This window comes from Sorex araneus, chromosome 4 (assembly GCF_027595985.1).
Source record: "Sorex araneus isolate mSorAra2 chromosome 4, mSorAra2.pri, whole genome shotgun sequence".
Classification (NCBI taxonomy): Eukaryota; Metazoa; Chordata; class Mammalia; order Eulipotyphla; family Soricidae; genus Sorex; species Sorex araneus.
The window spans coordinates 192858050-192878319 of record NC_073305.1 but is presented as its reverse complement, the minus strand read 5'-3'; the positions used below and the strand labels follow the sequence as shown (position 1 = coordinate 192878319).

The 20270-nt window shown below is 56.7% G+C and overlaps 1 protein-coding gene across 2 annotated transcripts in view; it reads right to left on the bottom strand.

Moving 5' to 3' along the window:
* Positions 1–18121: 18121 nt before the first annotated feature.
* Positions 18122–20270, bottom strand: part of SDK1 (sidekick cell adhesion molecule 1) — a 465276-nt gene continuing 463127 nt past the window's right edge. For both annotated transcript variants that reach the window (XM_055136343.1, XM_055136344.1), the window contains exon 45: positions 18122–19562. In XM_055136343.1, the coding sequence (XP_054992318.1) occupies positions 19329–19562 (234 nt within the window). In that variant the 3' untranslated portion in view covers positions 18122–19328. The remainder of the gene's footprint in view (positions 19563–20270) is intronic.

Below are 20270 nucleotides of genomic sequence, written 5' to 3'. Positions count from 1 at the left end.
TCGCTGCTGTTACAAGGGAGCCCACAGGTTGTGCTGGAGGGAGAGGCCAGCACTGGGCCCGGTCCACTAGCCGCAGTGGTCAGCTCTACATCTGTCCCCAGCATCCCCAGTGGCCACCGCCAGCCACAGGTGGCCACTGGCCTGTTAACTGAGCCTGAGTGAGGGTGAGAAGGTGAGATGGAATTGGGCGACCCTGCCCGCCCCCCGAGCACAGATCCGGGTGCCCTCATGTCTTTGCAGCTTCCGAATCTTGGCGGCTCTGCTGCCGGGGCCCAGAGGCCACAGTGGCCCCGGGCGGCCTCAGCACCTGCGAGGGGAACAGGGCTGCTCTGTGCTCTGAGCTGGGGAGACTCAAGCAGCAGGAGGGGCGGGGCCCGCGGCAGCGCATGGTCCACTCCCGCTGGCCGAGCAGCAGAGGACGCAGGGTCCCGGCTGGTCCCTCCCTGCCTGCGAGGCTCCGTTCCCGGGGCCAGTTCCCCAGAAGAGATTCGGTGCTGCTTCCTTCAGCTGAGGCCCGGGGCCCGTCTCCGAGCAGCCGCCTGCAGGGCCGTCCAGGGACAGTTGGCCAGTTCTCCCTTCCTGTGGCCCTATTTGCCACTAAAGGAGGGTCCAAGTGATTCTTTGTTGGTGACTTTTGGATAACTGCAAATAAATAAATAAATAAGCCCCGGGCCGAGTGACGGCACAGAGGGGCGGGAGCTTGCCTAGCATGCGGCCCATCCGACTCAATCCCCAGCACCCCATATGGTCCCCGGCCCTGCCAGGAATGATCCTTGATCTCAGGTCTAGGAATAAACTCTGAGCACTGCCAGGTGTCGCACCCAAACAAAACCAACCCTCCCCCCCCACCACCACATACATGAATCACAGCTTGAGTGCAATACTGCCCCCTACTGTCCCTAAGCAGGGAGCCGGCTGCTAGAAGCAAGGTATTTCATAGGCAATACAAAGGAAAGTGTTCTCTGGGGCCAGAGAGGTGGCACAGTGGGTAGGGCACTTGCTTTACATGCAGCCAACCAACCCAGGTTCGATCCCTAACATCCCATACGGTCCCCTGAGCACCACCGGGTGTGAGCCCTAAATATCTCTGGGCATGGCCCCAAAACCAAAAACCAAAAACAAACCCCAAACCAACAAGAAACCATGTAAATAAGTCAGTATGAATCACAGCAGATATTGATTTCACTCCTAAAAAAAGCCATAATTATACCACAGCAATAATTAATAACAAAATTAGGCAGTTCACAATAGAATAGTAAACATATTGCTGTAAATGATATGCCACAGATCATTCACATAATGAAAATCCAGAATGTTGTGTTACTAAAGTTATTAGCTATGCTATAAACATATTCTCAAAGTACATATGTCTAATATAGCTGTTTAAAGGATGTCGGAAGCTACTTATTCTTTATTTTTGGTTTGTTTTTGGGGCCACATCCAGTGAATTCCCAGAGGTCACTCCCAGCTCTGCACTCAGGAATCACTCCTGGCAGAGCCCGGGGGAGCGTATGGGTGCTGGGCACGGAGCTTGGGCATCTGCACCCTGGGCAAGGCCCCGCCCACGGCCGTCTCTCTGGCCCAGCTACATCAATGCCATTCCTGAGGTCAGCCACACTCAGCTTCTGGCCCTGGCTTCGGGACCACTCCTGGCGGGGCTGGGGGGCCCTCGAGCACGGAAGCAGCGTCAGCTGGTGCCACGCGCCCTCCTCTGCATTGGCTCATGTGCTGTGTGACCGCCAGTGGCACCCCCCTGGGGGACAGGAGTCGCGGGTCAGCCCCCTCTGTGCAAGCCGGGGTGAGCATTAGCGGCATTTTCTTCCCACATTTATTTCAGACAAATACTGGATTTTAAAAAATCAGTAACTTGTCACATAGCAACTTCCAGGCTGGTCTTCATGGCCGGAGAAATATATTCCACCTTCCAACTCAAGCAAATCTGTCTTTGTTATTTGGGAGCCACACCTTGCGCTGCTCGGGGTTTACTCCTGACTTTTTTTTTTAACGCTTTTATTTTTATAAAGTTATTTTTATAAAGTTATTCACAATAATTTGTTACATTTGGTATTTCAACACCAATCCCACTACCATTACACCTTTCTACCACCACCATTTTCAATTTTCCCACCACCACCCAAGCCTACCCCAAAGGCAGATGCTAAATAATTTATTTTGTATTCGTTGTTATGACTAATCCACTAAAAATGATCCAAAAAGGTTTCCTTGGAAGAAAGTGTGTGAAAACTGTTGTATCTCACCTTGGAGCCTTTATGCCCTTGCGTAAGAGACCACTAACATGTTGTCACATGTTGAGCCTGTGTGCTAATATACATGCTTTTGGGGCCAAGACCTGTCTACCCCGTCAACTGTGGTGTGCTGCTCTTGCTATATCAGTGGCATAAAGATCGGGTTTGGTTACTGGCTACTCCTGGCTTACACTCAGGAATAACTCCTGGCGGTGCTCAGAGGACCATGTGGGATGCGGCGGATCGAACCTGGGTCGGCAGGCAGTATGTAAGGCAAACGCCCTCCCCACGGTACTATATTGCCTTGGCCCCCAAAAGCCAAGTTTTGAAAGTGCAGATGGTGTCAGCTCTGTTTTATTTGTCTTAAAATCACCTGCAATCTTCTTCCCAATGGCTTTCACTCTCTCCCTCTCCCTTTCTCTTTCTCCCTCTCTCTCTCTCTCTTCCTCTCTCTTTCCCTCTCTTCCTCTCTCTCCCTCTCTCCCTCCCTCTCTCCCTCTCCCTCTCTCTCTCTCCCCCTCTCTCTCTCTCTCCCCTGCCCCACCCTTCTTTTTGGGTCACACCTGGCGATGCTCAGTGGTCGCACCTAGCTGTGCTCTCAGGAATTACTCCTGGTGATGCTTGTGGGATGCCGAGGATGGAAGGCAAATCTCAGCTGCATGCAAGGCAAATGTCCTACCCACTGTACCACCGCTCCATGCCCCCATGGCTTTCCTAATTAATAAATTTAAAATTGTTGACACCCTCATTTGATTCTTCTTTGTCTATCATGGGATTTTATTTATTCAATCGAATCACCATGAAATAGAGCATTTCTGATAAAGCTGTTCATGATTGGGTTTCTGTCACACAGTGTTCCAATACCCATCCCTCCACCAGTGCCATTTCCCAGCACCAGTGTCCCCAGTTTCCTCCCCCCCATACCACCCCACCCCAGTCCGCCTCTATGGCAGGCACCTCTCTCCCTCTCTCTCTTCCTCTCTCTCTCTCTCTCTCTCTCTCTCTCTCTCTCTCTCTTTGCTTTTTGGATCACACCCAGCGATGCTCAGGGGTTACTCCTGGCTCTGCACTCAGGAATAACTCCTGGTGGTGCTCGGGGGACTATCTGGGATTCTGGGAATCGAACCCAGGTCGGTAGCAAGGCAAACGCCCTAGTGCTATCACTCTAGCCCTCCTCTCTCTCTCTCTCTTCCTCTTTCTGCATTATTTTCAGTCTCTCATTTTCAGCATTATGGTTTGTGATACAGATGCTGAAAGGTTATCATGTATCCCTTTACCTGCTTTCAACACTCAGTTCTTGTCCAGAGTGATCATTTCCAACTAATGTCATAATGGACCCTCCTCTACCTTAACTACCCTCCACCCCACGCCCCTGTGGTAATTTCCAACCATTGACCAACTCCTAGTCTGTTTTCCCTGGCCTTGGATATTAGTTTCATACTATTTTTTTCATATCCCACAAATGAATGCAGTCATTCTATATCTGTCCCACTCCTTTTTTTTCTTTTTTGCTTTTTGGGTCACGCCCAGCAATGCTCAGGGGTTATTCCTGGCTCATGCACTCAGGAATTACTCCTGGAGGTGCTCAGGGGACCATATGGGATGCTGGGAATCGAACCCGAACCCAGGTCGGCCGAGTGAAAGGCAAATGCCCTGCCCGCTGTGCTATTGCTCCTTCTGACTCATTTCACTCAGCGTGTTACTCTCCAAGTTCACCCATTTATAGGCAAATTTCATGGCCTCATTTTTCCTAACAGCTGTGTAGTGTTCCATTGTGCAGACGTGCCACAGTTTCTTTGTCCATTGTCTGTTCTTGGGAACTCAGGTTGTTTCCAGATTCTGGCTATTGTGAATAGTGCTGCAATGAACGTAAGTGCAGACGGTGGGGCCGGAGCGATAGTACAATGAGTAGGGTATTTGCCTTGCACGTGGCTTACCCAGGGTCAGTCCCCAGCATCCCATAGGGCCCCTCAAGCACCACTAGGAGCAATTCCTGAGTGCAGAGCTGGGAGTAACCCCTGCCTGAGCGTCTCTGGGTGTGACTCAAAAAGCAAAACAAACAAAAGAAGTGCAGATGGTGTTCCTGCTGTGAACGATGGTATTGTAAATAGCAAGGACACTTTGCTCTCCCAGTGCTGTGTCTCTGGGACCTGGTGAACCTCAGACAAGTGGGTGTCACTATCAATTCTGTTATTTCTGCATTGAGCTCTGCTAATGTTCAGCTCGCCTCCACCCAGAGCACCTGTGTAGCTGACAAATTCAGGGTGGCTGAACATTTGTGTAGTGGGCTGCTCTTGCTCCGAGGCCTCGGAGGGGCTTGATCGCAGAGTCTGGGAGACGCTAAGCTGATTATCTGCTGATGAACTTGGGAATCCGAGTCCCAGCCAAAGAGCTTACCCCACGGCCAGGAGTCCCAGACACAATTTAAAACGTCTCCAGTGAAATCTCACCCACAGCTGGAACTTGTCTCATTGAAGTTGTTTACTTCCTGGCTTTTGTGGGGACCAATTTCAATACTTTCCTGATTGCAGATTTTATTTGCAATAATTACATTTTGCTAGATCTTCAAGTGCTAGAGATCTTTTTGGTACACCGTGATTACTTTAATTAAAAAATTCCAATTGATTTGGGGGGGGAATAAAAAGGCATAGAAAAAACTGGAGGATTCATTTTTGAAAAAATATAAGTGGCAGCCACTTTGGGTGCTTGAACGCATGCTCTGGCAAGGGCCCGGCATTCTGGAGTACATGAGGGAGAGCTGTGAATTTCCAAAAATGAAACCAACCCCGCAGTCTGTGTCCTCGGGCCCTGCCTCAGGAAGCCGGCTGGGTGCCCCCCGCTGCCCTGGGTGGGCTTGGCCGGGCTGCTGGGGTTATTTGCCCCATGGTCCTGATCTCCATTGAAACGGACACTGGCCCGTCACAAACGTCGTCCCTCTTCGCTGCTGGACTCCTGAACTGAGCTTCCAGCATCCCCTGGTAGAGCTGCAGCGTGTTCCGCGTCCAGCGCTTCCCGGACCCGCACACGAGCCCCCGGAGTCACTGTGACAGGGCATGGAGCTGTTTCCTGGCGGTGCAGTGCCGTGTGCCTTGGGGGTCAGGAGGAAGGCGCTGAGGTTCTCACCATCCAGGCAGTGCTGCCTTTCCCTGAGTCCCCGTGGGGCTCGCTCGGTCGCCTGCTCGTTGAGGGGAAACCTCCCCCTGGGGGTGGGCTCTGCCTTCTCCCTCTGTTCCAGACGCCTGAGTCTCAGCCCTTCATGTGCTGAACGCACTTGGGCTTGTATTTCTGCTTCTGGTTTATTTCTGCCCTTAACTCTGGTGCCAAAGAAGGCCCTGCCCCAGCCACAGGGCAGCACGCAGTGGCAGCTGGGTGGCCGCTGCCACACACCCAGGCTGGCAGCTCGGCCCCTCCCCGACCCTCGTATACACGAGTGTACATGTGTGTATATACACACACGATGGTGTGGCTCCCAGGGCTGCTGGGCAGTTCTGTCCCCGTTGCACAAAGTATGGGGAGCCCAGCTGAAGGGGCAGCTGTGTCCAGCTCTTCTGCCCGGTCACCTCTTCTCAGCGAGCCTGCCTCACCAAGCACCCTGCCTGTCCTCGGCACAGGGGCGGTCACTGAGGATGGACACGCTGACCCGGGACCCTCTGAAACTGTTCTGGGGGCAACCAGCAGGCCGCCTCACCTGTGGCTCACGCCCCTCCAAGCGGGACCCTCCGCCTCTGACTGGGGCTGTGAGGAAGGTGCCAACCCCACCCTACTTGTTGGTATGACACTCATCTGGGGGGGGCACTAAGGCGCCATGGGGGCGTCTGCGGTTCCATGAAGGAGCCCCTTGTGGTGGAGCCGGCACCACCGATACGGAGAGTGGATTTGGCAGGGAGGGTGTGTGTGTAGGGTTTGGGCACCCCCTCCCACCCCAGTGCTCAGGGGTCACTCCAGGTAGGCCTGAGGGTCAGATGTGGTGCCAGGGTTGAAACTGGGTCGGCCTTCACCCCCTTCCCCCACCCCCCGCACTGTCTCCCCTTGCCCAGGTCCTTCAGAAGGGGAAGGCGCTCTCCTCACACATGGGGATCGATGCCTGGAGTGGTGCCGAGCACAGGGCCAGGAGTAAGCCCCGAGCACCGCTGGGCGTGGCTCCCAAACACACGAGAACACACCCAGGGAACAAAGCCCACGAGAACAGAAGCTGATTGAGCCGTGGCGGTTCTTGGAGAGCCCGCAGCTAGAGGCGCCCACAGCTCCACGCCCGCACTGGGCCCGGGGCTCCGGCTGGAACAGGACCCTCGGCGGAGGGGGTCCCAGGGCAGCGTCCTTTTAGGGGAGAAGCTACTGACGCTCCCGTATCAGGTCCTGGAGCACATTCTCCAGAGAAGCAACTTTCCCCGAGTAGTGCACTAAGGTGGGAACTCCGAGCTTGCCTGCAGGACATGGCAGCTGTCCAGGACCAAGTTTCCCTGCAGGCCGCGCTCGCCGCTGCCCCCGCAGGTGGACCTTTCCAGGCTGTTTGAGGTTCAGGGCGCTGACTCGGCTGCTTACACAGATGCATGTGCCATGTTTATAGATACACATGTGCACGATGGGACAGGCAGGCCTTGCATGTAGAGACATGTGCCAGGTCCACAGACATGCATGTGGATGCCAGAACATGTAGGTGGTATGCACAGATATGTATGCCTCTGCTATAGACATGTGTGATATTGCACATATGCATGTACAGATACATGTGTGTATTTTGTAACACACGCACTATGCACACACAGATGTGTCCAGACATGTGTGCTGTGTGCAAACATTCACAGGCAATATAAGTATGCTGTCTGACGTGAGCTATTCATGCACAGACATGTGTGTGCTGCTGTGTGTGGGCTGAGTGCAGAGGTCTGTGCCCATGTGCATCTCCGTGTGTCTGTAGACACATGACACTGCTCCATGGGCTGTGCCTGCATTTGTGTGCATGCCCACGGCACGTGAGTGTGTCCTGACGCATGCAGTGCCCTGTGCTGGCTCGTCACGCGCTGCACTCGTCCCTCACACGCGCCCAGTCCTGCTGGAGCTTCTGTCACCCGACTCTGAGCACATGCTGTGGGTCCTCCCCGCGCCTCCTCCTGTCCACTCTGTCCCCGCCCACCGCCCTGTCCCCGCCCACCACCCTGTCCCCGCCCACCGCTCTGTCCCCGCCCACCGCTCTGTCCCCGCCTTCTCCGCTCTGTGCTTGTGTGGTGGCGTCTGCAGCACAGGTGAGGCCGTGCGTGCAGGTGCGCTGGGAGTCTCCAGTCCCGGGAATCAGCTGCAGGTGCTCCGTGTCAACGGGAAACTCGCCGCCTTTCCCGAGAACGAGGCTGCGATGTCTCCTGCCTCCCCGCCCAGCTGGAGCCAGGCGGCTGCTCGCCCGTGAACGCTTGAACCTTGGCTCTTGGTCGCCTCACACCAGGAGGAATGTGCGTGTGTGTGTGTGTGTGTGTGTGTGTGTGTATGCACCTGTGCATGTGTGTGCACCTGTGTGTGCACCTGTGCATGTGCACCTGTCCGTGTGTGCTCCCGTGCGTGTGCGTGTGTGCTCCCGTGCGTGTTTGTGTGCACCTGTGCGTGTGTGTGCACCTGTGTGTGCGTGTATGCACCTGTGAGTGTGTGTGTGCACTGTGCATTTGTGTGTACACTTGTGTGTGTCTGTGTGTCTGGAAGGCTGGTGGCAGTTTCCGCCAAGAAAGGCGGGTGGGACTGTATGATGTGGCTTCTGGTCTGGGGCACCTAAGCCACGTGAGGGAGGCATTTCTTGGGGTGGGGGGTTGTGGGTGCCCGCCTTGTTGGGGCCACATGATGACCTGGCTCAGCAGGGAGGGTCCCTGGGTGTGTGTGGGGACAGCGAGTGGCTGGAGGGGACTTGGGGGATGGACCCATCTTGCAGGTACTGGTGCCAATTGGTTTCCTTCCCGAATCTCTTAGCGACCTCTGTGTACTTCATCCCTTTAAATACATTTATTAGTTTCTCCGCAGGAGGGATCTTGGTCTTGGAGTTGCAAATAACTCTCCAAGCTGCTCATTTGTCTCCTGCCTGCTTTGCCCAGTGTGGGGGCTTATCACCCGGAAGTCGCTGTTCTCCCAATTTGTCCTTCTTGGTTTCTGAGTCTGCATCTTGCATCACACTCTGACACGCCCTACATTTATGAGTTTTCAGACCTACCAATTTTTTTTTTGCTTTTTTTGGGGGGGGTCACACCCAGCGATGCTCAGGGGTTACTCCTGGCTTTGCACTCAGGAATTGCTCCTGACAGTGCTTGGGGGACCATATGGGATGCCGGGGATTGAACCCGGGTTGGCCGCGTGCAAGGCAAACGCCCTACCCGCTGTGCTATCGCTCCGGCCCCCAGACCTGCCAATTTTTGAAAAAATGGATTTTTTTCAAAATCTCTTAAAAAATGATGCCACCTTAGCTGGGACACACTTGCTGCTTCTCTGCCGTGACCAGGTGGGCTGGGCCGGGCTGTGTGAGCCATGCTTGCACCTTTCCTCGGGGCCTGAGATGCCACACGGGCCTGCAGCTGACCGGGGCTGTGCCAGAGAGCCTGCTGCCCGCCTCCTTGAGGTCACGCGAGCCAAGTTCCCCACACTTGCCTCGGTTTCCCCGTGTCTACTTCTCCACATCAGCCGCACAGTGGTTGGTGTCTCCCTACCCCTGCTGGTATTATTATTGGGGTCACATTAGATTTATAATCTCATTTTGGAAATCTGGGCATCTTATTATGTTGATTCTTCTGATGCCGAAGTAAGGCCCATTTCCCATTTATTCTAAGCTTCCGCTGTGCCCTTAGGAGCATATTAAAGCTTCCCTCCTAATGACCTTGCGTATTTTATTTGTGGGTATTTTATCTCTGTTGTGGCTGTTCCAGGGACTTATTGCTTCTGGTACGTATTCTAATTAGTTGTTTTTATATGTGAAGCCGTTTTTTAAAAAACATATTAGTGTTCTTTTTTCTTTCTGGTCAGCAGTTTTATACAAAGCCAAAGTCTTTCTCGCCTGGGACTTCCTGGGAAGCTTCCTTTGCTTCCGCTGCTGGGGGGGTCCTGGCCCCTGGGCAGCTTGATGGCCCCCAGGGCGTTCCTGACCTCCTGGGGTATATCTTGGGCAGCGGTGCCGGTTGTGGCCGCTGGGGGCTCCAGACCGGAGGCTGTCTTGGCCTCGTCCTATGACCTGGGTTGTCTTTTCTTTTTCTTTTCCATTTATTTATTTATTTATTTATTTATTTATTTATTTATTTATTTTTTGCTTTTTGAGTCACACCCAGTGATGCACAGGGGTTACTCCTGGCTCTGCACTCAGGAATTACTCCTGGCAGTGCTCAGGGGACCATATGGGATGCTGGGAATCAAACTGAGTCAGCCACATGCAAGGCAAACGCCCTATCCGTTGTGCTACCACTCCAGCCCCCTGGGTCGTATTTTCTAGATGCTTCTGTCTCCCTGCTGCTCTGCTGGGTGCTGGCCCCTCCCTGGGTTAGGATCAGAGACCCAGGAGGGGGTGATCCTTGCTCTGCTGTGTCCTCCCCACCTTGTAGGAGCCGCTGTTCCAGGGTCACTGCACTTCCCGCGGGGCCAGTGGGTGGCCCTGCCCTGGCGCGTGTGTGTGGCTGGTCCCAGTCCCGGAGCAGTGGGGCACCCGAGTGTCAGACCTGGTTCTGTGGGGGTGAGAGGGGCAAGGGCTCGGCCTTGTGCCCACGTGTGCCAGCCCCTGGATCCACGTGGTCCTTGGGAGCAACCTTCCACTTTACAAACGGGGTCCAGACTCAACACCCGAACCCGACTTCCCCTCTCCTCACATAAGGGGACTTATGTGAAGTGGGGAGGAGAAAGACGGTCAGTTTCTCCCCAACCACCTCTACCACCCGGGACCCAGGGTTACTGGGTTCTTGTCTCGCTCATGGAAAAGAATTTCAGGAGTAGACAAGCAGTGAAGTAAACAGATTTTATTTAGAGGCTTTTTGAGGGGAGGAGGGAGGGGTAAGAGGGAGAGAGAAGAGTAAGAGTAACACACTCAAGAGAGAATGCGGGCATCTCCAAGGGTGGAGAGAGCTCTACACACATCCTAGCACTAGACACGAAAGCATGAAAGTACACATCTTAAGAGGGGAGATGTGGGCGACACATGTGCTTGGGCACCGCCTGTGCTCGGCCAAGTGGGCACAAGCAGCACATGGGCTCAGGCAGCATATGCGCACGCTTCCTGTGTTCAAGGTGTCTTTTATGGGGTTTCTTCAACCTGCCCCCAAGTGGGGCTTCTTTCCAGGTAAAAGTCCGTTGCTAAAGAGGTTACCAGGGTGGTTGGGAGTGCTGATGGTCTTCTTAAGCTGGATCACATTTTAATCAGATTAAGGGAGAGGTCTGAGAGTTTGAGAAATTTCATGGCCAGGGGTCCAACCTCCTCAGGGTTGGCTGAAGGTCTTATCAGGTCTGTTTTCTGTATCCACAGGGTGGATCAGTCTTAGGATTCTCCTTCCCAGAGACTTTGTTAATATAAATTTCATCACCAAGGGCCTTTTTCTATCTACCTTTACATCAAAGGCACCATATGAGATGCCAGGATTGAACCTGGGTCAGGACATGCAGGGTTAAACCGCCTCAGGCCCCTCTGCTTGTTTTCTTTTTTTTTTCTAATTGAATCAGCATGTGGAAAATAACAATGCTTTCAGGCTTAAGTCTCAGCTATACAATGCTGAAACAACCATCCCTTCACCAGTGCACATATTCCACCACCAAAAAACAACCCCAGTATACCTCCTATCCCACCCACCCCTGTGTAACTGATAAATTTCATTTTACTTTCTCTTTACTTTGGTTACATTCAATATTTCAACAAAAAACTCACTATTATCGTTAGGAGTTCCCCACTAGAGTCAGACCTGCAGTGAAGAGAAATGAGGTTTTAGATTTCTGTATTTTAGCAACTAAGTCCAGGGAAATTTTTTCCAGAAATTGGATCATTGCAAGCTTGTAACTCTCATCTGTGGTCCTCATAATATGGTGGTTGCCACGCCCTTCCCCCACCCCCTGGCAAGGAAAAGGCTAGAGAGAAAAACCTTTCCCCTCCTGGGCAGGCATGGGCCGCAGCTTAGTTCTCATCCTGGAGACATTCTGCAAGGAGCTGCCGGTACCAAAAGTAGTTTAGCTGGCCTCTGGAGTCATGCTCGTGCAGCTGCAGAGAGGCCGCACATGTATATACGGCCCCTGTCACATCCTCTGCTTGTTTCCAAATGCAAGTCATTGTCAACTAGTGGAGGTGTGGCGATTCCCATTAGAACCTTGATTTCTGACACCCCAAAGCCAGCAACACTGGGCCTCAAACAGACGTCCGTGTGTGTGTGTTGTATGTGTGTATGTGTGCGTGTGTATGTATGTAGGTGTGCGCTGCATGTTATGTATGCATGTGCTTGTGCACGTGTGTATGTGTGTATTCACAAAAGGGCAGTGGCACTCTATCTCTCTTGCTGCTTGTGGTCTCGGGCCGCTTCCCTCACCCCGGGGAGGCTGATGGCGATAGGTAGGTGAAGGAAGGAACGAGGGCCAGGCTGGTCGGTATCAGTTGCAGTTTATTCCAGTCTCCATCCCCCTCTGCTTCTCTCTCTCAAGCCCCCTCCGCCCTTACAGTCTTAATTTATATAGCAATCATGTAGGGTGGGGTACAAAGGTGGGTCGAACATTAACAAATCAGCAAAGAGAGGTGAGGCCACTCCTCCAGGAGATCAACTCAAGGGCAAAATCTCATCTAAGGAGGTTACTCCAGATTACTAGGAGATCGCTCAAGGGCGGGATACCAAGGAGGGTGTGTCGCTTTCTTCTTTCCTCAGCTAGTAATCCACTTAAATAGCTGTAATATTTCTAGCAATGTCATTCTGTATTGTTGGATATCATTGGTTTGTCCTTTCCCCCTTGCCACTAGGAGCTTAGGTTTATCAGTCACACCCATCAAAGTGCTCCCGAGTCACTCCCATTCTTTTGTTTATCTGTAACCAATTCTACCAGTTTATCTGCTCTTCCCTTAATCAAATTCTGTTAATTGGTAAGGTCAGAACTTCCTAGGACACTGAATATTATAACATTGCCTTTCTCTCCTCTTTATGCCTTTTGAATAATTTACTTTAAAGCTATGTCTTTTTTGTATAGACACAAGAAGACAATATTATGTTCTTATAACTTAAGACTTAACTGGCCTCGATATTCCCTTCTGGGCATCTGCTTTCTCCACTTAAGCCTCAGTTGCCCTCAGTTCCTAGCACCCCAAAGTAGGGTCCCCGACGTGGGACGGGAAGGATCCAGGGCAAGCGGTGAGTTATGTGCTACCCTGGCATCGAGATGGGCCTGGCCAAAGTGCCTAATTCTTAACTATAAGTTAAGAGCTTGATCATAGACAAATGCTGTCATGATCCAATAGTAATTATGAGACTGGGACCCTGCTAGGGATAGGAAAGACTGATCTGGCCTGAGCACTGTAGTCTGAGATTGAGATGGCCCCAGGAGAGCAATTCTATAAGCTTTAATGCATCTCTTATTGTGTCCATACAAAATGATTAATATTATGAATTCTTATATGTTTGCTGGCTGAGGAGAAGAGAAACACATTCATGGGACTCTGCCCTTGGGTGGATCCTCCTGCTGAAAGAGAATTAAGTCCTAGGAGAAGCATCCCCTGAGGGAAAAGAACCTTACCCTATTGCTGACCACACCTATGTGTATGCCCCAACCCCCTCATGCGGTGGAGATTTAACTAGGCTGGAAGAGTGGGTTGGGGGCCAGATCCAGATCCACAGGGGCCAGATCCACGGAGCCAGATTCATGGGGGCCAGATCCACGGGGGCCAGATCCACTGATCGAGAGAGAGACCGAGAGCCGGGAGAGAGGCAGAGAGAGAGAGAGAATGAAGTAGGATGGGGGAGAAAGAAGCAGGAGGAGAATCAGAGGAGAATGGAGATGGACATGAAATAAACCGATCGAGCAACCAGTTTGGCCTTCTTCCTTCCTTCACCTGCTTCGCCGCCTGCGCGCCCTTTCTTTTTCTTTTTATTTTTATACACTGTATGAGCACAGTAAAGATATAAGCTTAAAGTTTGGTTCTTCCTGAGCACATTCACTATATATTCCAGACCAGTCCTCAGGCCAGGTTAGTCTTCCTAACCCCAGCAGGGTCCTAGTCTCGTCGTTACCTTTGGATCATGACAGCATTTGTCTATGACCATGCTCTCAATTCATAGTTGAGTATTGTGGCTCTTTGGCCTGGTCCATTTTGATGCCAGGGTAGCTCACAGCTTGCCCTGGGTCCATTCCGTCCCTCGTTGGGACCCTGCTTTTGGGGTTAGTTCCTGCTTAGTTCCTTAGCTAGGAACTAAGGGCAACTGAGTTGAGAAGGCAGATGCCCAGGAGTAAATATTATTTGGGGTCAATTAACTCCCAAGTTACAAGAGCATAATATTAACTGTCTTCCTGTGTCCATACAGAAAGGACATTGCTTTAAGGTAAACTATGCAAAAGACATAACTTACAATACAAGTTCAGAGAATTTAGAAGGATCTGATCTTAAAAGCTAACAGAATCTGATTAGGGAAAAGGTGATTGACTGGTTGGGAAGGAGGGTGCAGAGAAGAGTTTACAGATAAACAAAGGAATGGGAGTGACTCAGGAGCACTGTGATGAGTATAACCCAATAAACCAAAGTTCCCTGGGCAAGGCTGAAAGGATAAACCCAATGTTATCCTACATGTATGTGTGCTATGTGCACATGTGTATGTGCATGTGTGTGTATGTGTGTGCATGTGTGTATGTATGTGTATGCACATAAATGTATGTGCATGTATGTGTGTGTGCCTGTGTGTATGTGTGCATGTGTATGCACACACATTTGTGTGTTGGGGGTGGGGCAGCTGTTCGGGAAAGTTGCCTCCACTTGGCCCAGCCCCTCTCCTCCCCCTCCCCCTCCCTCCCCTCAGTGCCCCTGGCGCCAGCCCTTTCCCTGCCCCTTGCTTGGCTGAGCCCTGGGCTCTGCCCCTCACAGCTCCTCCCTGTCACCCTCTGCTCTTCCCTCCTGGCTGCCTTTCGGATCTGGGCTGGGGTCTGGATCTGGGGCGCACCCAGAGGCGGGGACGCGGGGGACCCTCCCTGGCCGAGGCAGAGAGCTGTGTGTGGGCGCTGCCTTGCGGGTGGCACCGTCCCCATGGCAGGTCTTTCCTGGGGGAGCTTGGGGCCTCTAGGGTGTGGTAGACGGGCTGGGGGCTGGGGGCCAGGCCTGGGTCCTGGTCCATCCCTGGCCACTTCTCCAGCACCCCAACACCCGCTCACACCCCCAAACACCCAGCTCTGCTCCCTGTGTCCCGGTCCTGGGGACACGCTGAGGCCTGGGCGTGGCTCTCAGGGCAGTGGGGACGCTCCTCTCCAGGGCCCAGTTTCCGCCTGCTCGAGTCTGTGGCCTCCCGGGCTCTGACGTGCCGGGTCTTCCTGCATGAGCGTGCTGCGGGTTTGCACCCCACTCTGAGAACCTAGGGCGCAGCTGTGGGGGGGTCCCCCCAACCGTCGCTCACGAGCAGCCAGCCCCTCACCAGGTGTGTCTGCAGTCACCGCTTGGGCTGTTCCTCCTGGTCCGGCTGTCCTGCTCGTGGGGAGGCCTGGGCAGCTCTGCAGGTCACACCCGTGAGGCTAGAGCCAGGCTGACTCCCTCACGGCCAATGTCCCACGGGTCAGCCCGGGCCAGTGACGGCGATGCTGCGTCAGGAGCCACGAGGGGCCTGTGGACACAGAACAGGTGCCTCCGACCGGCTACTCGGGGTGCGAGACTCGCAGCTGTGGGACTTCCCCCGGGTGACTGGAGGGCAGCAGGAGGCCACCCGGCCCTTGCCATCACCACCCCCCGCCAATCACCATCCACCTGGCACATGCTGTCAGTACCTCCACCACCCGTCTGGCACCGCCAGCTCCCATCGGCCCTCCTGCCTCCACCATTCGCCTGGCACACACCATCGGCCCCTCTGGCCTCCATCTCCCGCCCTCCAGGGCGAGGGGCCCAGGGCGAGGCGATTCCAGCACTGTCATGGCTGGAAGACCTTTCTGGCACGCCTGGGAATATCGGACAGAGCCGGGAAGGAGCAGGTATTTTGACTCGTGTTTGTTCTCTTCCCAGTGTTTGCAGTGTTTGTTCTTCTGACTGTTTGTGGGATTCCGTTAAGGAACAGAAGCCCCGGCGTCCTTCGCCGGCCTCCCCGCGGATGCTGACCCAGGCATTTTCCAAGCGGCAAAATGCTTTTCAGATTCATTTTTGTCAGGTTGGCATAGAATTTCCCTCCACGAGTTGTCGAGAGGCTGGACAGGAAGTGATGGCATAAATATTTATTTCAGAAATAGGTAATTCTTGCTCTTACAGCAGCCTCGGGGGGTACGTAAGGGGGGGGCACTGCTCCCTCTGCAGCAGGCCTGTGGAATTTCATCCCTTTCCAGAACCCTCCAGTGGGGGAGGCAGAGTGGGGCATGGGTGTGAGTGTCCGGCCAGGAGGAAAGCCGCCTTTGGAGACCCCTCAGGCCCCTGGGTACTGCAGGCCACAGCAGCCCCCAGACTGTGGGTGGGCACTTCCTTGTGTGTGACTGGACTGGGTGTGGTCCCTGGCACCCTAGGGTCCCCCCGGGAGTGGTCCCTGAGCATCCCCCGGCCACGAGGTGCGGCCCAGCACTCTCCCCACCCTGCTCCAAGCAAACCCACTTTTGCCTGCAGCAAGGCTGGCAGGACTGTCTCAGGCTTCACCAAGACTCAGAAGCAGTTTTTCAAAAGAGGGGAGCTGATGGGGGGGACCGGGAAGTGGGGGGCGCACCCACTGCTGGACAGGAGAGAGGCAGGAGGGGCAGGAGCTGCTCCCCAGCCTGGGGGTGTGACGGGGGCGCAGCCTGCCCCACCCCGGCCCCCAGGAAGCACGACTGCCACTTCCCGGCCCCGCGCGTTCCGTGGCGCTGTGCATCTGCTGTGGGAAGGCTTTCTAAGGAGCCACCCTGTGCAGCAGCAAGGCCCATAGCAAGGATCAAAAGACACAGCGTGTTGTCAGCTGGCCCCAGGGAGGCCTTGATGGAGCAAGAGGCCGGGAGGGACACGGAGCCGGCCACTGTCCTTGCAGGGGCCCGGGGTGTGACATTAGGTGGCGTGGGCGGCCACGGCGCTGCTGCATGCGTGATGTGAGGCGGACACCAGGGCCCCGGGGACACGGGGCGGCTCCCTTCTGCCCTGCTGAGAGAGCAGGGCCGCAGGCTGCAGGCACCCGGCCAGGCCACTGGGACACCCCTGCCAGCTCAGGCCGTGCCTCCTCGCAGCCCCCGGGACCCCTGTCTGGGGCGCAGCCGTCCCCACTGCACCCTTGGCAATGACGTCAAGACTGGCGAGGGTGAGGGGCTGCGGGGGTCCCTGAGAAGCTTCCTCTGCCTCGGGCTGCGCTTCCGGCAGCGGCAGGATCAGCAGGAGGCGCTGGGCAGGCCTGGCCCCGGTGTGTGGGGGGGTCGTGCTGCTGGGGGAGCAGGGTCTGGCTGGCCCTAGCGGGGTCCCGCGGGAGACAAGCAGGGACAGATGGTGGCCGGGAGTGGGCCCGGTCAGTGAGGCGGGGGCGGGCTCTGGGGGTGGCCGGAGGAAGGTGGGAGGCAGTGCCAGAGGCTGGGCTGTGGCGTGCAGCCCCTCCCCTGGGCTGGTCCTGTCCTGCAGCTGCTGCCCCACCCCCATCCACCCACCTCTCGCCCCCAGAAGAGGCTCACGGGAAAGAGACTCTCACCCCTCCCCCGACCCGAGCTGGTGGCCACCTCCTTGCCCTGTGGTCAGGCCCGGGAGAAGTCCAGGGCTCAGCGCCCCCCTGTGCCGCAGTCTCCCGCCCCGGGGAGGCCTGGGGGTGACGGAGCGTTTCTGAGGAAAGGCCTACTGGGGCGTGCGTGTCCCTCGGCGGGCACTGGGCTGAGCGCCCGGGACAGCGGGGCTGCCCTCTCTATGCGAGGTGGAGGCCGGGTGCCAGAGGGCCCCGCTGTCCTGGTCGCCGTGAGGTCGCTGGGGCGGCGAGCGCCCACTGGCTCTGCTCCCTCAGCTGGAGGAGCCCTTTGTCCCCACCGCTGGGACCGAATGGGCCGGATGCTGCTTCTACAGCCTAAAGTTGGGCCACGCCCACACTTAGTCCAAACCCAGTCAGCCTGCACCCCGCACCACGGGATGCGCCCCCAGCCTCCCTGCAGCCCGCAGCCCCGCGGCTTCCCCGCCCACACCGCCCACACCACCCAGCCACATCCACAACACCCAGGCACCAGCTCTCCAGTCCCACCCCTGGCCCACTGGGAAACCAGCAGGCCCACCAGACCCACACGCGACTGGGCTGAGGACGTGATGGGGGCCAGCTGACGACTGGATGGACAGCCGAGGGGGATGTGTGTCGTGTCCTTGGGGAGTTGCCAGCAGGTGTGAGGTGTGCGTGCTGGGCGTGTCACATACGTCCAGAGCCTGGTTTGTGGGTGTGAGGTGGGTGTGTCACAGGCAAGTCATAACCTTAGAGACTTTGGCAGGGGGGTGTGAGGTGGGTGTTGCCTTGGGTGTGCTGTGGGTGTCGTCCTAGAGCATTTGGTTATGGGGCGTGTTGTGGGTGTGTCGTGCCCTGGAGCACTTGGCGAGGGGGCGTGAGGTGGTGTGATGTGGGTGTGTCCCTAGAGAATTTAGCAGTGGGGCATGTGAGGTGTGTGTCACGGGTGGGTGCTGACGGTGGTGCTGGGTGTTGGGGGAGCTGGGACCGGCCCCCAGGCCCCCACGTGGAGGTCCCAGCTGGCGGGCGGGAGGGATCCCACAGTGGGTAGGGCTGAGTCGAGGCGCAGAGAGTCGCAGGCGCACGAGGAGTCCAATGACGCTTTATTAAGCCGTGACCTCTCGCCCACTGGCGTCCGGTCCAGACCAGGTGTGGGAAGCCTGGTGGGGGTCCCTGCACCCCGGCAGGAGCGACGCGAACAGCATGCCGTCATGGATCCCGGGACTCCCCACCCCCGCATCCAGGGGGAAGGAGCTGCTCCGGCGATCCTGGGGTCCACCCCACCCCTGCCTGCACCTCTGCTCCTGGGGCAGCTCACGGCTAACCCATCCCCGTGTGGGGGCAGCTCTCCGGAAGGAGGCCAGAAACTTCTAGAAACACCATCTGGCCCCTTGGTGCAGTCAGGAGGTGGGGCTGAGCTGCACCGCAGAGTTCCAGGCTGCCGCCCCCGGGGAGGGGCTGGACCCCACCCCCGCCATGGCTACAGGGCTGCTCCCCTCTGCGGCCGGCTGTCCATGCTGTCCGCTGGGCATCTCAAGGGCACGGGCTGGGCAGGGCTGGCTCTGCTCCCGGGGGCCCTGGCCGGGGTGCTGGCCTCCTGCAGACGCAGCTTTGGACAGAGCAACTAGGATATTTGGTCTTGGTTGTTCCCCGGCTGCCGGCGGCGGCGGGCGGGTCCTCACCCTGGTCTCGAGCAGAGTCCCCGCCTTGCTCCCCGAGTGGGGGCACGTGCAGACCCTGTGGGCAGCCTGGGCGCCCGCAGATTGAGCGACGGTTGGGGTTCAGCTTTTCCAAGCGGGTCTTGCTCGTCCGCCTGGCTGAACTCGCAGGGCCGGGTGGGGGCCGCCCTGTCCTACATCCAAAGCTCAACAACGAATAAAAAGGCACCTGGAGACAGCGACTCACTTGTTTCATGTGACAGCTTTAAAAAAAGATAAAAAGGCTTAAAAAATCCTCTGGTTAACCCGCACACGGCGGGCACAGCGCTTGGGGCGCCCGCGTGGGAGGCGGTTAAAGGAAGAAAGGAAAACGCCGAGAGCGGGCGGGGCAGTGCCCCCCGCCGGCCGCTGCCTCCTCAGCTCCCGCCAGTGACTCCCGCGCCCCTGGGGGCTGTCAGGACCCTGGCGGCAAGTCCTGGCTTGAGAGACCCTCCAGAAAGGGCTGCTGGGGGTCCGGGCAGAGGAGGTAGAGGAGGGCCGGGCTGGCCCCAGCCAGGCCCCGTCGCCCTCTCGGGAAGGAGGGGGCACGCCGCCCACCCCGGCTCCGTGCAGTGACCGTCCGGGCGGCCCGCCCGTCACACGAAGGAGGAGAAGCCGGTGAGCGGCGTCCGGGAGCCGGGCCCGGTGGGCGTGAACACGGCGCTCTGCGTGGTCACCACGGTGTGCAGGGGCGGCCCCGCCTCGCCGGCCACCGCCTCGTACCTGTGCGGGGCCTGGCGCTTCCACGAGTTGTAGTAGCTGGGGTCGCTCATGTAGTGGTTGACAAAGGAGCGCTGCGGGGGCGCGTCCTCGTAGTCCGAGTCAGTGACCTGGGGACAGGGTCGGCCGTGAGGGCCCGGCTGCAGGGAGCACGGTGAGGGCCACGGGGCGGGGCCACGGGGAGGGACCACGGGGAGGGGCCATGGGGAGGGCCACGGGGAGGGGCCATGGGGAAGGACCACGGGGAGGGCCACGGGGAGGGGCCATGGGGAGGGGCCACGGAGAGGGGCCACAGGGAGGGGCCACGGGGAGGGGCCATGGGGAGGGGCCACAGGGAAGGCCCATGAGGAGGGGCCACAGGGAGGGACCACAGGGAAGGACCATGAGGAGGGGCCACAGGGAGGGGCCACAGGGAAGGACCATGAGGAGGGGCCACAGGGAGAGACCACAGGGAAGGACCATGAGGAGGGGCCACAGGGAGGGGCCACAGGGAAGGACCATGAGGAGGGGCCACAGGGAGGGGCCACAGGGAAGGACCACGGGAGGGGGCTATGGGGCAACACTCAGTGGCCACGGGTCCTGCTAGTGGCACAGGACAGAGCACACCAGCTCCCCCCATCCCGGGGCCCGGGGTCAGGCTCAGCACAGCCAGGGACAGCGGCTCTCAGGCCCCTCGGCTGAGCCCGGCTTCTGGCTGCCCGGGAGGGTCAGAAGAGCCTGTCGGGGGGGATGGGCGGAGCTGCAGGGGTGGGGGTGCAGGGGTCAGGGAGGACCCCACGGCCCGTGCGCGTCTGTCTCAGGCAGTGTCCATCTGTGGG